The 18,324-nt window shown below is 50.7% G+C and overlaps 11 protein-coding genes across 11 annotated transcripts; 4 read left to right on the top strand and 7 right to left on the bottom strand.

Moving 5' to 3' along the window:
• Positions 1-365: 365 nt before the first annotated feature.
• On the bottom strand, positions 366-1,548 carry TrAtP1_004842 (uncharacterized protein; the record flags this gene model as incomplete). The annotated part of the gene is made up of 3 exons (XM_014084247.2): positions 366-1,275; positions 1,346-1,405; positions 1,466-1,548. The coding sequence occupies 3 exons, from the start codon at positions 1,546-1,548 to the stop codon at positions 366-368; spliced, it is 1,053 nt and encodes a 350-aa protein (XP_013939722.1).
• Positions 1,549-2,505: 957 nt separating this feature from the next.
• Positions 2,506-2,781, bottom strand: TrAtP1_004841 (uncharacterized protein; the record flags this gene model as incomplete). Its single annotated transcript, XM_066112473.1, has 1 exon — positions 2,506-2,781. One exon carries the CDS (start codon positions 2,779-2,781, stop codon positions 2,506-2,508), a length of 276 nt encoding a protein of 91 aa, XP_065968558.1.
• Positions 2,782-2,979: 198 nt separating this feature from the next.
• On the bottom strand, positions 2,980-3,350 carry TrAtP1_004840 (uncharacterized protein; the record flags this gene model as incomplete). The annotated part of the gene is made up of 2 exons (XM_066112472.1): positions 2,980-3,134; positions 3,278-3,350. The coding sequence occupies 2 exons, from the start codon at positions 3,348-3,350 to the stop codon at positions 2,980-2,982; spliced, it is 228 nt and encodes a 75-aa protein (XP_065968557.1).
• A 1,897-nt stretch (positions 3,351-5,247) lies between these two features.
• On the top strand, positions 5,248-5,445 carry TrAtP1_004839 (uncharacterized protein; the record flags this gene model as incomplete). Its single annotated transcript, XM_066112471.1, has 1 exon — positions 5,248-5,445. One exon carries the CDS (start codon positions 5,248-5,250, stop codon positions 5,443-5,445), a length of 198 nt encoding a protein of 65 aa, XP_065968556.1.
• Positions 5,446-6,156: 711 nt separating this feature from the next.
• On the top strand, positions 6,157-9,934 carry TrAtP1_004838 (uncharacterized protein). Its single transcript, XM_014084246.2, has 4 exons — positions 6,157-6,489; positions 7,610-8,353; positions 8,408-8,647; positions 8,709-9,934. Exons 1-4 carry the CDS (start codon positions 6,407-6,409, stop codon positions 9,298-9,300), a joined length of 1,659 nt encoding a protein of 552 aa, XP_013939721.2. The 5' UTR covers positions 6,157-6,406; the 3' UTR covers positions 9,301-9,934.
• A 182-nt stretch (positions 9,935-10,116) lies between these two features.
• On the bottom strand, positions 10,117-10,371 carry TrAtP1_004837 (uncharacterized protein; the record flags this gene model as incomplete). Its single annotated transcript, XM_014084245.2, has 1 exon — positions 10,117-10,371. The coding sequence occupies one exon, from the start codon at positions 10,369-10,371 to the stop codon at positions 10,117-10,119; it is 255 nt and encodes an 84-aa protein (XP_013939720.2).
• A 655-nt stretch (positions 10,372-11,026) lies between these two features.
• On the top strand, positions 11,027-12,266 carry TrAtP1_004836 (uncharacterized protein). Its single transcript, XM_014084995.2, has 4 exons — positions 11,027-11,166; positions 11,305-11,375; positions 11,458-12,063; positions 12,122-12,266. Exons 1-4 carry the CDS (start codon positions 11,129-11,131, stop codon positions 12,151-12,153), a joined length of 747 nt encoding a protein of 248 aa, XP_013940470.1. The 5' UTR covers positions 11,027-11,128; the 3' UTR covers positions 12,154-12,266.
• Positions 12,267-13,007, bottom strand: TrAtP1_004835 (mitochondrial 54S ribosomal protein mL43). The gene is made up of 3 exons (XM_014084244.2): positions 12,913-13,007; positions 12,775-12,857; positions 12,267-12,708 (listed from the first exon to the last, which is right to left on the bottom strand). Exons 1-3 carry the CDS (start codon positions 12,949-12,951, stop codon positions 12,417-12,419), a joined length of 414 nt encoding a protein of 137 aa, XP_013939719.1. The 5' UTR covers positions 12,952-13,007; the 3' UTR covers positions 12,267-12,416.
• A 136-nt stretch (positions 13,008-13,143) lies between these two features.
• TrAtP1_004834 (uncharacterized protein) lies at positions 13,144-15,460 on the top strand. Its single transcript, XM_066112470.1, has 4 exons — positions 13,144-13,566; positions 13,640-13,767; positions 13,828-13,933; positions 14,171-15,460. Exons 1-4 carry the CDS (start codon positions 13,305-13,307, stop codon positions 14,920-14,922), a joined length of 1,248 nt encoding a protein of 415 aa, XP_065968555.1. The 5' UTR covers positions 13,144-13,304; the 3' UTR covers positions 14,923-15,460.
• Positions 15,461-15,837: 377 nt separating this feature from the next.
• On the bottom strand, positions 15,838-16,146 carry TrAtP1_004833 (uncharacterized protein; the record flags this gene model as incomplete). The annotated part of the gene is made up of 2 exons (XM_066112469.1): positions 15,838-15,913; positions 15,995-16,146. The coding sequence occupies 2 exons, from the start codon at positions 16,144-16,146 to the stop codon at positions 15,838-15,840; spliced, it is 228 nt and encodes a 75-aa protein (XP_065968554.1).
• Positions 16,147-16,174: 28 nt separating this feature from the next.
• Positions 16,175-16,740, bottom strand: TrAtP1_004832 (uncharacterized protein; the record flags this gene model as incomplete). The annotated part of the gene is made up of 2 exons (XM_066112468.1): positions 16,175-16,475; positions 16,550-16,740. The coding sequence occupies 2 exons, from the start codon at positions 16,738-16,740 to the stop codon at positions 16,175-16,177; spliced, it is 492 nt and encodes a 163-aa protein (XP_065968553.1).
• Between the last annotated feature and the right edge of the window lie 1,584 nt (positions 16,741-18,324).

The raw sequence follows: 18,324 nt of genomic DNA, 5'->3' as shown, positions 1-18,324 counted from the left end.
GAAGAACCAGAAAGAACAGAAAACATCAGAGTCCCCATTACAGCCCGCCATTTTACATTGCTCAAGCAGGCTGCCATGGAGCGAACTTTTTTTGTTTACGTGTCGTCATTACCATTAGTAATGGCGTAGCATGAATAGATGTTATAAACTGAACCCAATTTGTTAGTCATGCATGGATAGATGTAAGAAGAGGGCAAAGGGAGCTTAATAACGCACACAAATATTGATATTCTCCCATGTCCTCTTTTCATGTTGAACGGAAAACGTAAAAAAAAATCATCAGTCATTTTCAAATTTTGCAGTCTCATAATAAACGTGATCATTAATGCCAAAAAAGAGACTGGTGTAGATGGGACGAAGAAGTTTTAAGATCGGAATCGTGCATTGGCACGCTCCTGTATCTGCTTCTCCGTGGAAACGTATAGTCGGTCGAGATAGTCCATCGCCGACGCATCTTTCAGGATTTTAGCCACCTGAATACCAGCAGAAATGAGCTGGAGGATGTTGCGATCATCTTTCAGAGGGCGGCTCTGATGCTTGGCAGCATGCCGCATCTCTAGTGAGTTTTCAAGGATTGTGACAAACTGTTTGATTTGTCCGTTATATAGCACTCGAGCGGGAATGCGTCGCTTGGTGGCAAGTCTCTTCAAGAGGTAAACCCACTCGGTCCACTCTCGATCTTGTGGCCTCTCTACGGGCCTCATGTCTTGAGTAAGCGGGATTGGAAACTGGTATTTGGCCACGAAATCGTAGGCGCACTGCGACAGCCGGTCATTAACCTGGTTAAGAACGTTGTCTTGTTCCTGGACGTGAAGGTTGGTTGGCAGATGCGGGAGTTCTCTCTCCTGCATGGCAATAACGTCCGGGGGCGGGCGCTGTAGGAATTGATGAGGGCCATCAAATTCGTCTCGATTCGACGGCCGTCGCTGCGACCGAGCCTTGTTGTTTTGTTGCTTTGGTTTGTTGCTAGGGACGCCAAAGTCTAGGCCGTTGTCCAAGGAGTAATCAGACAGGCTTGGCGAGGCAATGATATCATCGACTGAGCCTGTGGGTGAATATCTGCTCTGTCCATCCCAAGCAGATGATCTGCTGCGCTTGTGGGATCCATATACCGGGCCGGGATAGATGGAATTGGAACCACTGTTTGCCCCTGGTGGAGAGCGAGGGACATAGGACTGCTGGGCCGACACTGGAGGATCGATTCTCGAAAAGTTTGCAGTCGATTGTGCGGGAGGGCTATCAGCCCAGGGATAGGCATTGGTCGTGAAGTTCATGCTTTAGAATATCATGGTAAGCGTGGCGTCCGTCAACTGGCCCGTGATGAGCTTGTCTTGTCTTGTCTCACCTAGAAATCGGATACAGGCTCCCAGCAAGTCTGCCGCCGTTGTATGGTTCAGCGAAAAGGCTATGTTCGGGGTTAGTCACATATACTTCTTTCATCTGGGCTGGAGTTGTCAAGTCGCACCTGCGAGGCGGGTTCCAGTGGTTGTTGGTAGCGGAAGGCATGTTGTAAGCAAATCCAGGCTGTGCCATGTTTTCAGGGCTCATAACGATAATGCAGCGATATACGTCCGGAAGTCGATGGATAAGCAAGGACCAGATGCAACAAGAGCAATAAATATTTGCTCAAGAAGAAACAGACAAGAAGCAAAGAAAAAGACAGGCAGGACAAGAAAGGAGATACAGATGGGTTCAAAAAAGCACTGTTAGAGGCCTGCAGAATCCGGCAAAGGTAAATCCAGCCAGCACCGTGGGCATTGATCCTATTGCAAGCAATCCAGGAGGAGTTTCCAAGCTTCCCGAAGAAATAAAAAATCCAAAGGAGAGAAGGCAAGTATTCCGAAGGAGATGGAGGTCCTTTGGGTCTTCTCACACAAAAAGTGAGCTATAGCTATAGGCGGTGTGTTGGACAGCTAAGGCGACCAATCCAGAGTGGCCAACTTCAAGCTTAGCTGTAGCTCCCTGGCGGGTATGTAAGTTGTGGTATCAGGCACTAAATTCAGTGCGAAGGCCCGAATCGTCCTTGAGGATCCAAAATTCCAGGCAATGGAGGAATGGACGCTGCTCGTCTGGGCAAGATAGACCTGTAAGACAACTGCTTCGTCAGCCCCGGAATGGACACGCTTTATGTACCGCTATGCACAGGCAGGTAGATCAAGCTCACGCGGTAGGCTCAGCACTTGGCACTCGTTAGTCTGGAGAGCAGAGCAGGGCGGCCCCGGTCTGAGTCGATCACTAGCGATGCTCGGGTTGGCATCGAGAGGCGCGAGGAGAGGAGAAGGAAGTCGAATCGGCAGGCACAGCCAGGTCTCGAGGCCACCTGTTTCGTCCCAAGTAATCGGGCGCCTACGACTAGATCCGGGGTCAACGGCCCGCGCTTGAGAGGTGCAAGGGGAAGCTCTTTCATACGTGCAGTCTGGTCTTGATTCTCGCGCGCTGCTGGTGGAGCAGGAACGTGGTGGACGTTGGCGGAAGCCTTCAGTGGGACGAGATGCCGTATCAAGGTCAAGGGTGCGAGCCGGCAGCGACAGGCTGGAATGCTGCAACCAATCTGTGACTTGCGGCAGAAGACGTGACCAGAGTGGCAAGGCCCCGAGGCTGTTTCATGACGCGGGTGATGCTCTCTAACCTGCTTTTTGGAGGAGGCAAGAGCAGAGGTGCTTCATGGATCTCGTCGCCTCGCAGGACGTTTGGAGCGAGGCACACGATCGTGGGGTAGGGCAGGTTTTGGTTGGGCTCCGCTGATTGTTGCCCAAAGCTCAAAGCAGTAACGGCGGTCATCCTGGCTGCTGGGGTCCGGAAATTCCAGGCAGGGAAAAAGGGCAAGGGAGGCGGTCAATGCATGTGGTAGGCTGGCTGATGTCCGTTTGGGCATCAACATGAGAGCCATTGGGCTGCGTCTGCTTCCAGCCCAACCGCATTGATCCGGACAAGCTGCCCACTTAGATCACGGCATGGGCCATCCACGGCGGGAAACATTCATGCGAGGACGAGCGGATCCGCGAGAGAGAAGCAAGTGAGAAGGGTTTCGACGACGAATTCAGCCGAGCCGCCCGTATCGTACGCCGGGAACTGCTCGAGCTTCGCTGGGAGATTCCAGACGCCGTGAGCCGTAAAATGAGCTTCCCAGCGGGCTTGGAGTGCATGCAGTCGGCCAATTCGGCTGAACACATGTGTATGTAGCATCTAGCAGTTCTTTAGGCAGCATAGGTGCAGGAGACGCATTGCCATTGGCTTTGGCTGAGGCTCATGCATGTACCTGGTATTTCGCACGTACATTCAAGGTTCTCGGAGCTCTGGAGAGCTGGATAGAGCTCGAAGCCAAGCTCAGAGCTCTCTGTCAGGATCATGGTCGATTGGGCAATGGGATTGGAAGATTGGCGGCATCAGCTGGATCGGGGATAAGCGAGCACGCGAGAGCAAGGCCTGCCCGAGGACATGGGTGAACCTCTGGCGCTCCCGTTTCATGGGTTGGACAATATCGATCGCAATTTCTCGATGGCCTTTGGAGTCGACGGGGTACCTGGAACAGACCAGCGAGCTAACACGCATTCGGGCGCTCTGCAAGGTACTGGATAGGTACCGCTATCACTTACACCTTCTAGTATGATACTACTAATACCTGCCTCTATGAAATATTGTCAACTGCATTAGACTCCGAGAATCAATCCAGTCTCGGGCCAGAGTGTATGCTCTAGTACCTTGCAAGAGTGAGAAACTCGAGATTACTTCAACCTGGGCTCACCTGCGCAGCCGGCCTCTAGTGCAGGGCTCACCGGCGTGGAGACGTTGGGAGTCAATCTCGTATACGGAGTGCGGCGTAAAGGCAGCCGAGACAGTTTCAACGACGGTCCCAAAGCAGCAATGTGTGGCTTTATACTACCACCTACCTACATGTAGACAGCCTAAATTCCGCAATGTCAATCCCAGGCTGGTCCTACGGAGCACAAGCGTCATGGCACTGCCAAGCACTCTTATTTATTCTAGAATGCTCATTATACCTGTGACACTCGGATGTAGTGCGAATGCTAGTACGACTTCGAGACATGCCACACGGAAAAGCAAACCATGAGCTGGGCATTACGAATCAGTCAGGCCTCAACCTACCACCCCGGTTACATCCGCCAAACCAAACCTTGTTCTCAGCGTGGAGCTCGGGACAGTGGATCCAACTCAAAAATGATCGACAATTCTGAGCAGCAAAACAATGCAAAGCAAACAGGGAGCGGTTCGCTCCAATCTCCGTACAAAACGGAACGTGAGAATGCCAGAATGTTTGCAAATATTGACCAGATTGGCACTGAAAATAACGAAAATTCATGATACAGATGAATTTCAGCATATGAAGAATCGAATAAGTCGCTCATTAGTAAAGAAAATAAGGGAAGGGCGCGGTTGAAAGGGGTAGGTAGATGGCATAGAGGCTCATTATGAGTAAATCGGGCAGCCATTTCGATTCAACAAATGGCACCCAGCCGAGCCCAACGGGCTGAGACTGCCGGCGTCCCAGGCGGAAATTGAAATCAGCCCATCCGAAATGAGCCTTCAGGCAGCCAAGAAGATTCTATAAGCCTACCTAGGCGATCGTCATGATGCCTCGCCGCGGCTGAAGGCTCATTTCGGTGTAAGACTGCGGCTGAGGACTCCTGCGAACGAGATTGAGCACACTTATGCACACAGCACTTGCTGTATTTTCTGCCTTGGGGCGGAAGCTGCACCAATGGAGAAATCCGATAGGTCCTTGGTGGGCTGTATCAGTTGTTGTCGAGTAATGAAGCAGCCTAGAGAGAAAGAACCGGTTCTCCCTGCGCAGATGGTTGACAGATGTGAGCACCAGATAGGATATCAGAATTGCCGCCGGGATAACCTCCAGTTCCTCGGGATACAGCATGCAGCAACAGACACAGCTTCAAGCCATCTATCTGTATAGGTATCTGGAATTGCAGAAATTTATGCTGTAAATATCGAATATCGTCGCGGGAGTTTTGGTTCATCCAGGAGAGGGGGAGGAGGACCGAGCTCGAAAGATGCCACTGCCAGGCGGCTTAGCTAATGCAGCAGTTGCTGCGGCCTGGGCTGTTTCAACCTCAACCGCTCTCCTCCAACCAGTCGACACGTCGTCTTCTCTTTTATTTCAATGGCTCACCTGCCCGCGCGCGGTGACGAAATGGCTGAGCAGGTGCATAATCGCGTTTCTGCGTGATCACCGTCGACGCTCTTTATTCGTCTGCGACGCTCCCTGCCTGCATGCCAGCGCATCTTTCTGGCGGCATTTTGGACGCTGGTGCTGATAAACCCCGCTTCCAAGACCTTGCAAGCGGCCAACGAGAGGCTCGAGATGCCCTCGCGCGGTCCACCATGTTACGCTTCACCATGCAGAGCGCAGCGCTTGGCCGCCTGATACGAGCCGCCGACAGCATGTACAACACACAACACATACAGTAGGCTGACCTGGCCGGTCCTGGGGTGCGGCCGCCGGCAATGACGGAATTGAAGCTGCTCGCAACGCCAGACCCGGCTTGTTTTCTTCGCTCGACAGGGTCTGAGACCGCTAGCCAAGGACCAGGGGACGCTCAACCGCCGTGCTTTTTCTACAGGCTCGCCAGAGCGGCAATCTACTGGCGACGAACAGCTGCTTCACGGCTCGCCTCAATCACCTCTCACCGGCGAGGCATTATATGTCAAACGAGACCAAACGCACCAGCTCGCGGCACCGCCTCACCGGCCGTCTCCTCCTCCTGCAACTGCGGCAGAGAAAAAATTTTCGTTGGTGCCCGCCTCCTCTGCACTGCTGTGTTGGCCTGCAGCCATCACCACTGTTCGTCACTTCGCACGACGATGCTCGTCAATGATAGGATCCTTCGTCGGTCTCGTGCTCCACTAGATCCATCCAACAACCAAGGAAGAGACCCGGCCAGCGCCAGCACACCATGCAGGCCCCTGTAAAGCGAGCCTATCATCCTCAACGAAAACACGCCAGCGCACTCCTGCGGCCAGCACAGAGGCCATTGCGGCGGCCGTTTATTGGCATTGCTGAGTGGTGAGACACGCTTGCGGCGGGGGTATTGCGCCTACTCGGATCGAGAGTCAGACTGGACGGCAATGATAAAACCCGCAGGGCCCCCTCGTTGCCCAACTTCCTCTCCTAATTCTTCTTTCTGCCCAACGGTTTCTGCCCAAAACATCCTTGAATCCTCTTATCATCGTACCAAGACCGACTTTTCACTTCTCATTTGTATCCACTTGCAGCCCCCATCTCATCATCAGTCAGCCGTCAGGAACTGCAAGTAAACCCAAGGGACTTTTTCGTCGCCACCATCACTTCGATCTTCACCGTCAACTCTCCCAAGTTGACCTGCCGGATCTGCCATCCAGGGCCCTGTTCACAGATTCCATCCGGGATACAATGACAGCTGCTCTTTTGCCTCACCAGGCAAACATGTCTAGCTATAATGCTGTTGACCTTGATGAGGTCTCTTCGCTGCCCAGGTACTGTTTTCTTTATGCTCAGGATATTGCGTGTTTTTTCTGCTTTTTCTGCTTTTCGGTTTTTTTTTTTTTTTGTTTTTCGTTTGTTCTGTTTCTGCTTTTCAAATTGCGTCCTGTTGAGCGAAGTATCATGTAATTTCTTTTCTTCTTTTGTTTCTGTCAGCTTGTCTTGCCGCCTTGAAACCAGCCACAGGATACACCAGGATGCCAAAAAGCCATTGGAATAGCCACGCGGACCTTCTGAACGGAACAGAACTTTTTTTTTCTTTTTGGAACAGGACTTGTCCAGCCGGACAAGGAAACAATTGAGAAATCAATGACATATATAATTTTCTGGCCTTGTGCCACTGGTAAGAAACGGCCCGCTATTTGAATTGAAGCGACAGATTTTCGATATCTTCCATTGGCCAAATCTTTGCATGAGCCACGTATCTGCTACGGAGAACCTGCGGAGCCAGAGGACCTTCTGGACCATCCAGCGAATGTACGGACCTGCTTTTCTAGATCTCGGGATGACCAGTCACCCCACGACCTACGACTGTACAGCTGGCCCTAAGCGGTCTACACGTGGACTTGGACGGAAAGCAGTTTAATTTGACTGCGAACGCAAACTTGCAGAAGCGGATCTGTGACAACTGGCCTTACTCTGAGCTGGACCTTCACCGACTCCAAAACCCATGTGTCTTTCGACTCACGTGTCCGGACCTTGTTGGCCTCTCGGTTCGAAATGAATGTACGCGATTATGAATTTTTGTTAGCTTTGTCCTTTTTTTTGCTTTGCCCTTCTTTGCCCTGCTTGACCTGGAGTCACAAATCGACCCAAAAAAAAAAGGACTACACTGGACCACGCTGGATTACGCCAACTCATCTCTTGAAGCCGGAGCCCAATATGGATACTTTTTTTTCATGGGATTGTGAAGACTTGCTGTCAGAACAACTACCTCTTTTGTCTATGGCTGGGTTTGTGTGACCTTGTTCCCCCTATTGACTCTACGATTAGCTTACTGACCCCCCCTCGTAGGATCAAAGTTGATACCGCAAGCCTAGTCTTGCTTATTTCTCTTTTCTTTTCTACGTTGATGAATCTTGGTGGTGAGAACAGCACACTAACCTGACCTAGCACCTTCAGCTACTCCCAGTCATCTATGGCTGCGCCTACCCCTGCCATGTTTTCTTTTTCTCATACAGAACCAACGGCGGACCTTATGAACGGTTCGTCGTGGGGTGCAAATGCAGAAGGGCCACAGAACTTACATGATTACCCGGACAATGGATCATCGCACTCAGGAGAAGCCGAGGAATATCTTTTTGCATCTGGTCATAACTCACCTAGGGGACCCAGACTTGATCAGGCCCAACCCGCTGCGGTGGCATGGGCCGCTCCCAAGGCGCCCATGTCCATCCACATAGGAGCCCAGGCTATGTCTCGAGCTAGCTCGAGCCGCTCCAACGGCTCTGCTGTTTCACCGACACAGATGTCTAATATGAGCACTAGAGGTAATGCACAAGCTTTCCGGAGTGGATCTCAATCTACTGGCTCCATGAACGGAATGGATTCCTGCCTCTTGAACTCAGATGCCCACGGTGTTTCGTCCCACATGTACTGGTCCGACTACGCCTCTCTCGAAATGGGTCTGGGTGCCGATGGCGTTGCCTTCCCGGTCCATAACGTGAACCCGCTCCACGTGGTTCCATCTCAGATGCACTTTGCCAATGATTCTGTCCCGGATGCATCATCCCCCAGCACTTGGGATTGCTTTTCTAGCTCCATCTCCAGAACTTCCTCCCCTGCTACCATTGATGATTCATGGCAGTCTGCTCCTTTCAGCCCTGCCTCTTCCCCCGAGCTTTGCCAATCGCCCAGGTATGTTATATTCCACAATGTGGATGAGACATGTTCTTACCGGCTCGATTCTAGAGACAGAAAAATCCCCATGATGCCAGAGGACCTTCACAAACACGCCGTGTCCCAGATGGAAGATACCTCCTCTCTTCCCCAAGCCTATACCGCCCGCCGACAGGGAAATGAGGGAGAGTCTGCCCGAGACCATGCTCTGTACAAGAACGTCACTCCCAAGGGAGACGGCCTCTTTCACTGCCCCTGGGAGGGCCAGCAAAACTGCAACCACAAGCCCGAGAAGCTTAAGTGCAACTACGAGTAAGCCTGTGTGGTCTTATCCTTTCAGACTTCAAATGCTAATCACCAACCTCTCTTACAGCAAGTTTGTTGACTCCCACTTGAAGCCCTACCGATGCAAGGCTGAAGCTTGCGAGGGTGCCAGATTCTCCTCTACTGCCTGCCTTCTTCGCCACGAGCGTGAAGCTCATGGTCTTCACGGCCACGGCGATAAGCCTTTCCTCTGCATGCATGAAGGTTGTGAGCGATCCATTCCTGGCAGCGGTTTCCCGCGCCAGTGGAATCTGCGAGACCACATGAAGCGAGTTCACAATGATCACGGCAGCGCTGGCAGCTCCCCTATTGGAGCTGTTCAGCAAGCCGCCAAGGGACGCAAGCGCAAGTCGTCTGATGTCTCTGATGCCCAAGGCTCCACTAGCCGCAAGGCCTCAATCAAGTCGATGCCCGCCCCAGAGCCAAAGCAGCCCCCTGTCAAGCCTCTCATTGAACAGTGGATGGACCACCACAAGGTCGTCACTGATATGCTGAGCCGAATGACCAAGCCCAACGATGTCCACAACCTCCAGCACATTTCTGAGGCCCAAAAGCACCTTGAGGCTATGCTCAAGATGACTTCGGCCCAAGTGAACATCAAGACTGAGTTGGCACCCAACGGCCGACACTATCTCCCTTGAAGTGTCGATGACTGGTTGTGTTTTGGTCTCTCGTTTATTACCATGATATAGCTCCACGCGGGCTAGTTCCTTTTTATTTTCCTATTTGCATCATATATATACACCCCATGGCATGGCATGGACACCCTGCGAGTAAACAGTCTCGTATAGTGGGTTACGTCCATCACGGACTGCTAAGCCTAGCAGAATAGTGGCTGCTGGGCAAAGCTCATCATGCTACTTCGGGGTTTGAGCCGGAGCGATGTTTTCATCGATTTTATGGATGAACCAAAAGCATCCCAGTTTTGTTTATTTTATATCTTTCTTTCTTTTCTTGGATGCTAAAAGTATTGGCTGGAATTGGTTTTGGGTTTGGAATTGGACCTGGATTTGGATCTGGATTTTGGATTTGGGCTAGGATTTGGGTTTGAAAGGGATAAACAGCGTTTGATTTGATACTCATTCTTGTCTTCACATGGTTTTTTCTTTGTCAATACCCTCGGTTTTCTTCGGTACTTTAGATTTAGATGCCTTTTCTTAGGGCACCGGCATTCGCTCAGCCAGTTTCACTGGTGATGATTTTCTTAGTATATTTTCTTTTTATGGGTTGGACTTGGTATATACTTTCATGATGACAATGAATTATTGCTACTTGCTTTTTACTCAATGCTGTCTTTGGCTCACTGACTCCCCTGTAAATAACTGCTCAAGAGGCGACCTCTGCCGTGGTACAGTGTAACAGGGCTCTATTCACGAACGATGAGCTCTCTACTGAGACTTATTTGAGTAGTACATCTTTACTCAAATGAAACCAAAGCGAGCTTGCCATAACAGGGCCTACCATCCAAGATCTCTCAGTACTTGCACAGAACCCCTCAAGGTCATAATCGATGGATAAATGCTGTGAATCAAGCCGATGGCGTACGTCGTTGCGTCGCGAACTGGCTTTAGGGCTGTTTCAGGCTCTCGTGCTACGTTCTGTGCCGCGTTTTGTGCCGCCGTGTCCAGAGTCAGGAGACTCTCGTTGAGGGCGATGACGGTTGAATGGAGCATCATCAGCTCTTGATCCAAATGGTATGAGAAAGTGGACATGGTTCAGAGTTTTTTTTTATTTGTGGCAAACTGAGGAAATAATTTCAGAAGCAGACTTGGGTTGCTCTGGCTAGAGTGTAGGGTGAATTCAAGCTTGTGATGAAGAACTTATGCTAGGGTAGCAGATCTTTGGAGTTGGGGGGGAGGCATTGCATCGTCTCTATATATACGGGTGGGAAGTTTGTCTATCACACTCAAGCTTTAGACATTTGTTTCAACTCTGCGGCTGATTCATTCCCTTTCATATGTTTTATATCCCCTGGTGTGGTGATGATTCCCTTTATATGTTCATGAATCATGCAAGTAGAGCCACATACGTAGCCAGTCACGCAGATCTTTTCGCTGTGGAAAAGCATAGAAGAAGCATTGTCAAAAGGTACATGAAGCGTCCACTACCGAGAAGGCCATAAATCATAAAACATTAGATGCATACTGTTAAAATGTAATGAGCAATTGAAGCCCTCTAGTAGCCATGTCATATTATAGACACATAACAGATGTCTGGTCCCTTATACTCGTAGCCGATGGTGGGGCCGATCCCAGCACACAGCGTCGTCTACCGGATTTCGGCGCATTTGCGGCACATGTTTGGAGCTAAACAGCTGCTCTGCCCCTCCACCCGAAGCTCGAACGTTTTCTCGTTGCTACCGCCAATCTACATCATCGACGCCAGCTTCATCTCTCTCTTTGGATTTGCGTCTTTTTGCATCTGCTTCCTAGCACCCTTATTCACACGATACTCTCTACTCCAGTCACAATGGCTCGCAAGTTTTTCGTCGGCGGCAACTTCAAGATGTGAGTTGTGTTACCTTTTTTCTTTCCTGTCGTCGTACCACCCCGCCATGCCCCGCGTTGGTCAAAACAGCGCAGGGCTTTGGATATGGACAATTGCAAACTGGGAGCGAAGCCAAGCTGATGGAAGCCTACTGCCAGGAACGGGTCTATCTCGTCCATTAAGGAGATTGTCGGCAACCTGAACAACGCCACTCTCGACCCCAGCGTCGGTATGTGCTCGTTTTGTCCTTTGAAGGCGCTCTGGTGAAACAGAACGAAACAATTTTAACCGCCCTGTTCTTCTCTCTCTAGAGGTCGTCGTTTCTCCTTCCTACCTGCATCTGCTCCTCGTTCGTGAGAACCTCCGCAAGGAGATTGAGGTCGCCTCCCAGAACGTCTACGACAAGCCCAATGGCGCCTTCACCGGCGAGGTCTCCGTCTCCCAGCTCAAGGACAGCGGCATCAACTGGGCCATCCTGGGCCACTCCGAGCGCCGCACGATCCTCCGCGAGAGCGACGAGGTTGTTGCCCTCAAGACCAAGTACGCCACTGACAACGGCGTCAGCGTCATCTGGTGCTGCGGCGAGTCCCTGGAGGAGCGCGAGGCCGGCAAGACCATCGATGTGGTCAGCAAGCAGCTCGCCGCCCTCAAGGCCCAGATTTCCGACTGGTCCAAGATTGTCATCGCCTACGAGCCCATCTGGGCCATTGGCACCGGCAAGGTTGCCACCACTGAGCAGGCCCAGGAGGTTCACAAGGCCATCCGAGAGTGGCTCAAGGCCAACGTCAGCGACAAGGTTGCCGACGAGACTCGCATCCTGTACGGTGGCAGCGTCAACGAGAAGAACTGCGGCGAGCTCAGCAAGCAGGCCGACATTGACGGTTTCCTCGTCGGCGGTGCTTCTCTCAAGCCTGCTTGTAAGTTGAGACTGTTGACTTTGCCCTGTATTGCCTCTCATATGCTAACGAGCCTTAGTTGTCGACATCATCAACTGCCAGAAGCAGTAAATGCTTTCTCTTGCCTAGAAAACATAATCCGATAAAAGTTAAATATAGTGTATAAAAAAAGTAATGAAGCTTCCGATAAGACAATAAAATTCGTAAATGATATGGACATTATTCCCAGCAAGTTGCAGTGATTTACATCTTGTAGCGGTGTGTCCTATATGCACCAGCAGCCCAATACCAATTTTATCTATGTGCTCCATCCTAATACAAATACACGGGCATAATACATAAAAAACCGTAGTAAAACAGAAAATTCGCTCAAATCATACAGCCATTCCCTTGCCGTGGTACGGAGACCAGATGCCTCTGACACTGGGCTTGGTGCTCAGAACAGCCTTGTTCGTCCTCCTCAACTTCTCTCCACTAGCATCTCTCAACAGTTCCACCTTTTGCAGGATCTCGTATGGCGAGAGGTTGCGCACGCAGATGGGCTTTGTACGGCCGTTGATGTAGTGTCCGACGACGACGGGGTGCTTGCCGGGTCGTGGGGAAACGGCGAACTCGATCTGGGGGTTGGCGGCTGCGAACTTGGGAAGCAGTGATTTGATGAAGCCACTATACGGAAGATGAGATTAGCAATGATGAACAGACCATGCTTTCGGCTTGTGTGAATATGCCTACTTCATTCCCCTTGAGCTGCCCGCCCAGTCGCAGTAATGCAGATCCAGCTTCCTGCACTGAAGGACAAACGCCCCCAGGCCATTCTTAACTCCAAGTCAGTTCGTCTCCGCCAATAATTTGTGCAAATCGTCCGCATACCTTGCCATCAGCAATGGCTCGCAACGCCTTGACTGTCATTTTGGATGTGGCCTGAATATTCCAGCCGCTATTCTCATGATCGAGCTCGTAGCACGTCTAGCGCAGCATCGAAAATTGAAACAATTCGATGGCCGGACGGATCGGGGCTAGCGCCACAAGGCACAACCCCGGCAAAACTCAATTCAGTTGGAGTCAAGCTACACGAATTTACTGCTGGCAGAGCGCGCGGCAGCTTGTCTCACGCTACTTGCTGCAGGCAATAACCCGTTCGCACCAGGGCATCTTGATATCTGGGACGCCAGAACCCGTGGTCGCCTCTGACCGAACAGTCCTGCATCTTCTCTCTGCCTGCCAATCGATAGCGACGACGGCGATTGCCCGGATCCTACGCGATGACCGACAAGTTACCCCCTAACTTGTTGGCGCTCTTTGCCGCGCGACCTCCGCTGCGATGGGTAGAACCATCTGACCATGCGCCTGAGAAGCGCAGGACGGCTCCCATCGGCGGCGTGGCTGCTTTCCTGCCTGAGCTTCAAAAGTACAAGGAGACGGACAAGTACGAGCCCACCGAGAGCTGGCTGGAGATGCGCGATCGGAAAAAGCGAGAGACACAGGAGAATGCTACAAATCTTGTTACCGAGGGGCCCAAACAATGTAAGGATGCCAAGTCAAGTTGGAACGCAGCTTTGATGCAGATTTTAATTGCCGTACTAACTGGTGCTGATAGTTAAACCAAACGAGGATCCCAACATCCGTGGAGATGCCTTCAAGACTCTCATTGTTGCCCGCCTTAGCTATGACGCCGAGGAGCGTGATCTGGAAAGAGAGTTTGGGCGGTTTGGCCCCATTGAGCGTGTCCGTATCCATCAATGTCTACGTTATAGCCTGAGAACTGGAACTGACCTGCTTCACCAGATTCGCATTATTGTTGATACCCATGCTCACGAGAAGCCTAATAAGAAGAAGAAACCACACAGAGGCTACGCATTTGTTGTTTTTGAGCGCGAAAAGGATATGAGAGGTAAACTTTCCCCATCCCTTTTATGCTATATGACCATTCCAAATCCAAATTCCGGTGGATATACCTCGAAGATGTGGCCCTCAAGCTTGCCCATCTGCAGAAGCATACCACGAGAGACGTCCACTAGGCCCTCAAGCTTGCCTGTCTCATCCTTCCCAATCTATGAACCATGAATCCGCGCAAAGTTTTATGGTAAGAGTTGCTGACATTGGCGTCTCTTGACGCAATAACGAATAGCTGCCCTGGACGCTTGTGATGGCATTCGCATCAAAGACAGGCGTATCAAGGTGGATGTTGAACGCGGCAGGACTGCCAAGAACTGGCTGCCCCGCAGATTAGGCGGTGGCCTAGGCGGTCGAGGCTATACCCGAGCAATGCCATCTCGCCCCGGTGGCCCCGGAGGCTTTGGAGGAGGTGGTGGTGGTGGAGGAGGAGGAGGCTTCCGCGGAGGCTTCAAGGGAGGTTTCGAAGGAGGCCGAGGCCGAGGCGGATTCCGTGGAGGCTTTGGTGGTGGCCGTGGAGGCGGATTCCGAAGCGGTGGCGGCGACTTTGGCCCCCGAGGCGGCGATAGAGGCGGCGATCGAGGGGGCGACCGAAGCGGATTTGGAGCACCCAATGGAGCGCCGTCCGGCCCCGGCCTCGACAGAAGAAACGGAGATCGAGGCTTCTCTGGTGGTGGGTATGAGTCTCGAGGCAGCGGACGCTCATATGATGACAGATCTGGCGGCCACCGAGATGGCGGCGGCCGATATGGCGATCGTGACCGTGGCGATCGAGACCGCGACCGCGACCGTGATCGAGACCGTGACCGTGACCGTGGTGACCGAGACCGCGAGGGACGTCGGACTGGTAGTAACATGGAACCCATTGGCCGCAGAGAAGGTGGGTATCGGGAAAGGGACTATGATCGCCCACGCGATGACGACAACCGGAAGCGAGGATACGAAGGTGGTGGCTATGAAGACCCTCGAAAGCTGCGCCGCTACTAAGGTAGATGACTGGTGCAAGTCGACGCAAATTTCGACACTTGGTGGGTAAGCAATGATTGCTTGACGAATTTCCTTTGCATCCTTTCTTTCACCTCTCAAGGGTAAGAAGCCTGCAGTCTGCCACCAGACCATTCTCAGACACTTAGATCACCAAAACTTCAACACCCCCCCGATCTCTTATCCTATGTCGTCTTTTATTAGCTTGTAGCCCACCACTCTTGACTTATGGGTAACAAATCCTTCTTTCCGCTGGTTTCTTGGTCAAGAGAAAGAGAGAGAGAGAGGCCACTACTATCAAATACCGAGTATCAATCAGCTTGTCACTACTGGACAGGAAACACTTAATAATAGGGACAGGACGAAGAAATATCTTGTCTCGTTATGTATTATAGGGCGTTTGGCAGGTAAAGCAACTACAAAATTTGGAGCTTGAGGTAAAGTCCGAGGTAAGCTCTTGTGACCTGCTGATTGCAAGACTGAGGTAATTGCTTTCGTCTGTTTTTCGCAATGAGTTTTCTTTATAAAGACATTGAGCCAGAAAAAAAAAAAAAAGAGAGAAGAAAAAGAGTAGAAAGAAAAGCAAAACAAAGTAATCAATTGATGTGCCAATTAATCTTTTGTTTTTTTGCGGCTATGCGAAAAACAGATGCGTAGTTACTTTTTCTGTTACAATTATGATGAGAGAGACTTGAGACGCAGACCATCTTTATTGCTTGATCATCATTTCAGGAGCATATGCATATGTATATGAACATGTAATGTCCCTCTATTATTTTTTTTTTGAAAACCCTGTGAAGAAGAACCTTGGAAACGCCGAAATACCCAAACAAATCCGTTGCTGGTATATGTTGCACGCACACAGAACATTTTCCACCGAAAAAAACTACAACCTCGAAAATCGTTGATCAAAGTGCTTTATTCATCTTCCTCAACGCCTTCCATGGCGGCTTGCTCGATTTCTGTTACCTCGCTGGTCGCAGCGCTCCAGTATCTATAAATTGTCAGATATGAATGCCATATGGCGATGATGACTCTGTCTGTGAAGAGGAGACAAAAAAAAAAAAAAACTTACGCTAGAACCTTGATTTTGAACTCGCTCAGGCAGACGTCAAATAGTTTCAGTAGTCTGGTTTGCCGTGAATCCAAAACGTCGCCCTCTTTGCAGACAGTGTAGCCCTCTCCCTCGCCATTCTCCTCGCCCAGCACGACCTTGCCCTTGACCATTCGGGTGGGAATGCCCAGTCTTCGCAGCTCAGGCTCGATTGTGTGTCCGAGAGGGATGTCGTTCTCCTTGGGGACCTCGCCGCCAGTAGCGTACACAACACCGGGGGGGGATGATGAAGGAGCGTGAGGCGGTAACGCCGGCGCGGGCGAAATCCACGGAGACGATGCCGTTGAGGTAGTCGAGGACGTCGTTGACGGGGCGGTTGGTGAGAAGGAGGCCGACGGTACCGGCAATGTGCGGCGCGAGGCCCTCAATGCCGGGCAGGATGGCTTCTTCGGGGGTCTGTCCGAGGGCTTTGGCCATGAGCTTTGTCTTTCCGAAGAAGAGTCTATGTTTCGTCGCAAACAATCGGTTAGCCAACTTTTCTCCGAGTTCTATTCTTCCCTTTTGATGAACACGTACCGGCTATCGTTGAGCTCCCGGCGCACTTCCTTGAGGTAGTTGTTGCGCATGTTATCGACATTGAAGACAATGCAGTGCTGGTACTCGGGAACCTGATCGCGAATGTTTTGGAAGAGCTGATCCTTTTGCTCACGGGTCTTCTTGGAGACCTGGGTGAGGTGGACGACCTTTGCGCGCTTGGACTTGGGCATCTTGGGCGAATTTGGAAAAAAAAAATGCGTAAATGTGAGTAATTAAAGAAAAGGGGGAAGATGGCGATTATGGGAGGGGGAAAAAAAAAAGAGAAATCCGTAAACTTGCTGCAAGTTTTTGACCTGGCTAGGTAGGTGTAAGGGTAGATTTTAGATTTTTTGGCGATAAGAAAATTTATTATCAAGGTGAGCTAAAAAAAAAATCTAGGTGTGCGGCAACACCCCGCATTAGCTCACCGAGAATTTGGACCAGGGATGTCTGACCGGGTTACAGGTGTGCTTGAATGTGACTTTTCATTTCGTCATTGAGGGTCAAAAAAGCTCGAGATGGCTGTCTGAGCTGAAGATTTCTTGATAAAAATGAATTTGCTGAACTCATTACGGTGTTATGCTGGTGGCAATGATACGATTGCAATCTGTATACTACTTCGGAGTACTAGTACTTGTAGCGGTTATCTGGCTGGTACTTTCACAGCACCACTCAACGGGATCTACTTCTAAAGTTTGTCGGCCATTATCATTTCTACATTCGTTCATTATTTATTCTTAATTAAATTTCTTGCTTGGCAAGCTCAAGAATGAACCTCGTTTTGACATAGAGTTTCAATTGGCTAAAACAGGGACCCACGATGAGCATCTGCTAAACCCCTGGCTTTGCATCTCTTTCAAGATCTACCATGCTTGAGGCCTGCGGGGCAGAATTGCTGGTCATTGCCTACCGAACCATCACACATTATATGTGATGTGTAATATTATACCTTTGCGTGGTCCATTCATGTAGGCCGTTGGCTACCTAGAGGTATATACCAATGCATGCAAGGGGACAGAAACAAAGCACTCAGCTCTAAATGGGACGCTTGCTTTGTTTGAGCTTCTTATTGTCCAGGCCCTGTGTTTCAGTCAAGCAAGAAGAGAGCACTGCGTTCTTGTTTCTTTCACTGCAGAAACAAACAAGCTGCAGCCATTGGCGGGCCATGGAACCATTAGCCGTTAGCCTTGATTAGATCAACAAAGAGCATACATACTTGGTTACGCCATGATGCATGCAAGCCGGGAAAACCTCCCCCGCGATATTATCTAATTCCGTTCCGAAAATGAGCGGCGCACAGACCACGCGGCTTAGGCGACTGACTGACCCAGAATTTGGTATTTTTTTTCCTTCGCCCGCCCACCAAACATCATAACGGCAACTTCAAAAGAAGCTCCCGCCCAATCTCTTCCTTTTGCACCCGTGCAATCCGTCTCTCTTCTCCCCCTCCTCTCCAACTCCCACGACTCCGCTACTTTTACCATCACCGTCGTCCATTTGTGAGCTTCGCCAGCTTCTATATTCTTTGGACTCTCTGTGCCGCTCTCAATTCCACTCCCACCTGTGCTTGTGCATCGATTTCGATTTGTTTGTCATCCCACAAGTGCCCGCAGCTCCTCCACTCGAATCTCCTCAACCTTCCCCCTTCTTCCCGATTATCGAAGAATTCGTTTCTCTCTTGGACTAGCATTCAGCTCGTTGAGACAGTCATTTCCTGCTTTGTTAATTTTCCTCTTCTTCTGGATTGCGTTGATACCCAACTTCGACGTGATCGC

This window comes from Trichoderma atroviride, chromosome 2 (assembly GCF_020647795.1).
Source record: "Trichoderma atroviride chromosome 2, complete sequence".
In the NCBI taxonomy this organism is placed as follows: domain Eukaryota; kingdom Fungi; phylum Ascomycota; class Sordariomycetes; order Hypocreales; family Hypocreaceae; genus Trichoderma; species Trichoderma atroviride.
Note: the sequence above shows the minus strand (reverse complement) of the source record. Positions and strands in the feature narration are given on the sequence as shown.

Bases quoted from the DNA above. Each gene is read 5' to 3' on its own strand.
- TrAtP1_004838 (XM_014084246.2), top strand. From the start codon at position 6,407: ATGACAGCTGCTCTTTTGCCTCACCAGGCAAACATGTCTAGCTATAAT. The intron at 6,490-7,609 runs GTACTGTTTTCT...AACCTGACCTAG, and splicing joins GAGGTCTCTTCGCTGCCCAG to CACCTTCAGCTACTCCCAGT. The intron at 8,648-8,708 runs GTAAGCCTGTGT...CCTCTCTTACAG, and splicing joins AAGCTTAAGTGCAACTACGA to CAAGTTTGTTGACTCCCACT.
- TrAtP1_004836 (XM_014084995.2), top strand. From the start codon at position 11,129: ATGGCTCGCAAGTTTTTCGTCGGCGGCAACTTCAAGAT. The intron at 11,376-11,457 runs GTATGTGCTCGT...TTCTCTCTCTAG, and splicing joins CACTCTCGACCCCAGCGTCG to AGGTCGTCGTTTCTCCTTCC. The intron at 12,064-12,121 runs GTAAGTTGAGAC...AACGAGCCTTAG, and splicing joins TGCTTCTCTCAAGCCTGCTT to TTGTCGACATCATCAACTGC.
- TrAtP1_004835 (XM_014084244.2), bottom strand. From the start codon at position 12,951: ATGACAGTCAAGGCGTTGCGAGCCATTGCTGATGGCAAG. The intron at 12,858-12,912 runs GTATGCGGACGA...CTTGGAGTTAAG, and splicing joins GAGCCATTGCTGATGGCAAG to AATGGCCTGGGGGCGTTTGT. The intron at 12,709-12,774 runs GTAGGCATATTC...TCTTCCGTATAG, and splicing joins GGCAGCTCAAGGGGAATGAA to TGGCTTCATCAAATCACTGC.
- TrAtP1_004834 (XM_066112470.1), top strand. From the start codon at position 13,305: ATGACCGACAAGTTACCCCCTAACTTGTTGGCGCTCTTTGCCGCGCGA. The intron at 13,768-13,827 runs GTCCGTATCCAT...CTGCTTCACCAG, and splicing joins GGTTTGGCCCCATTGAGCGT to ATTCGCATTATTGTTGATAC. The intron at 13,934-14,170 runs GTAAACTTTCCC...AATAACGAATAG, and splicing joins GCGCGAAAAGGATATGAGAG to CTGCCCTGGACGCTTGTGAT.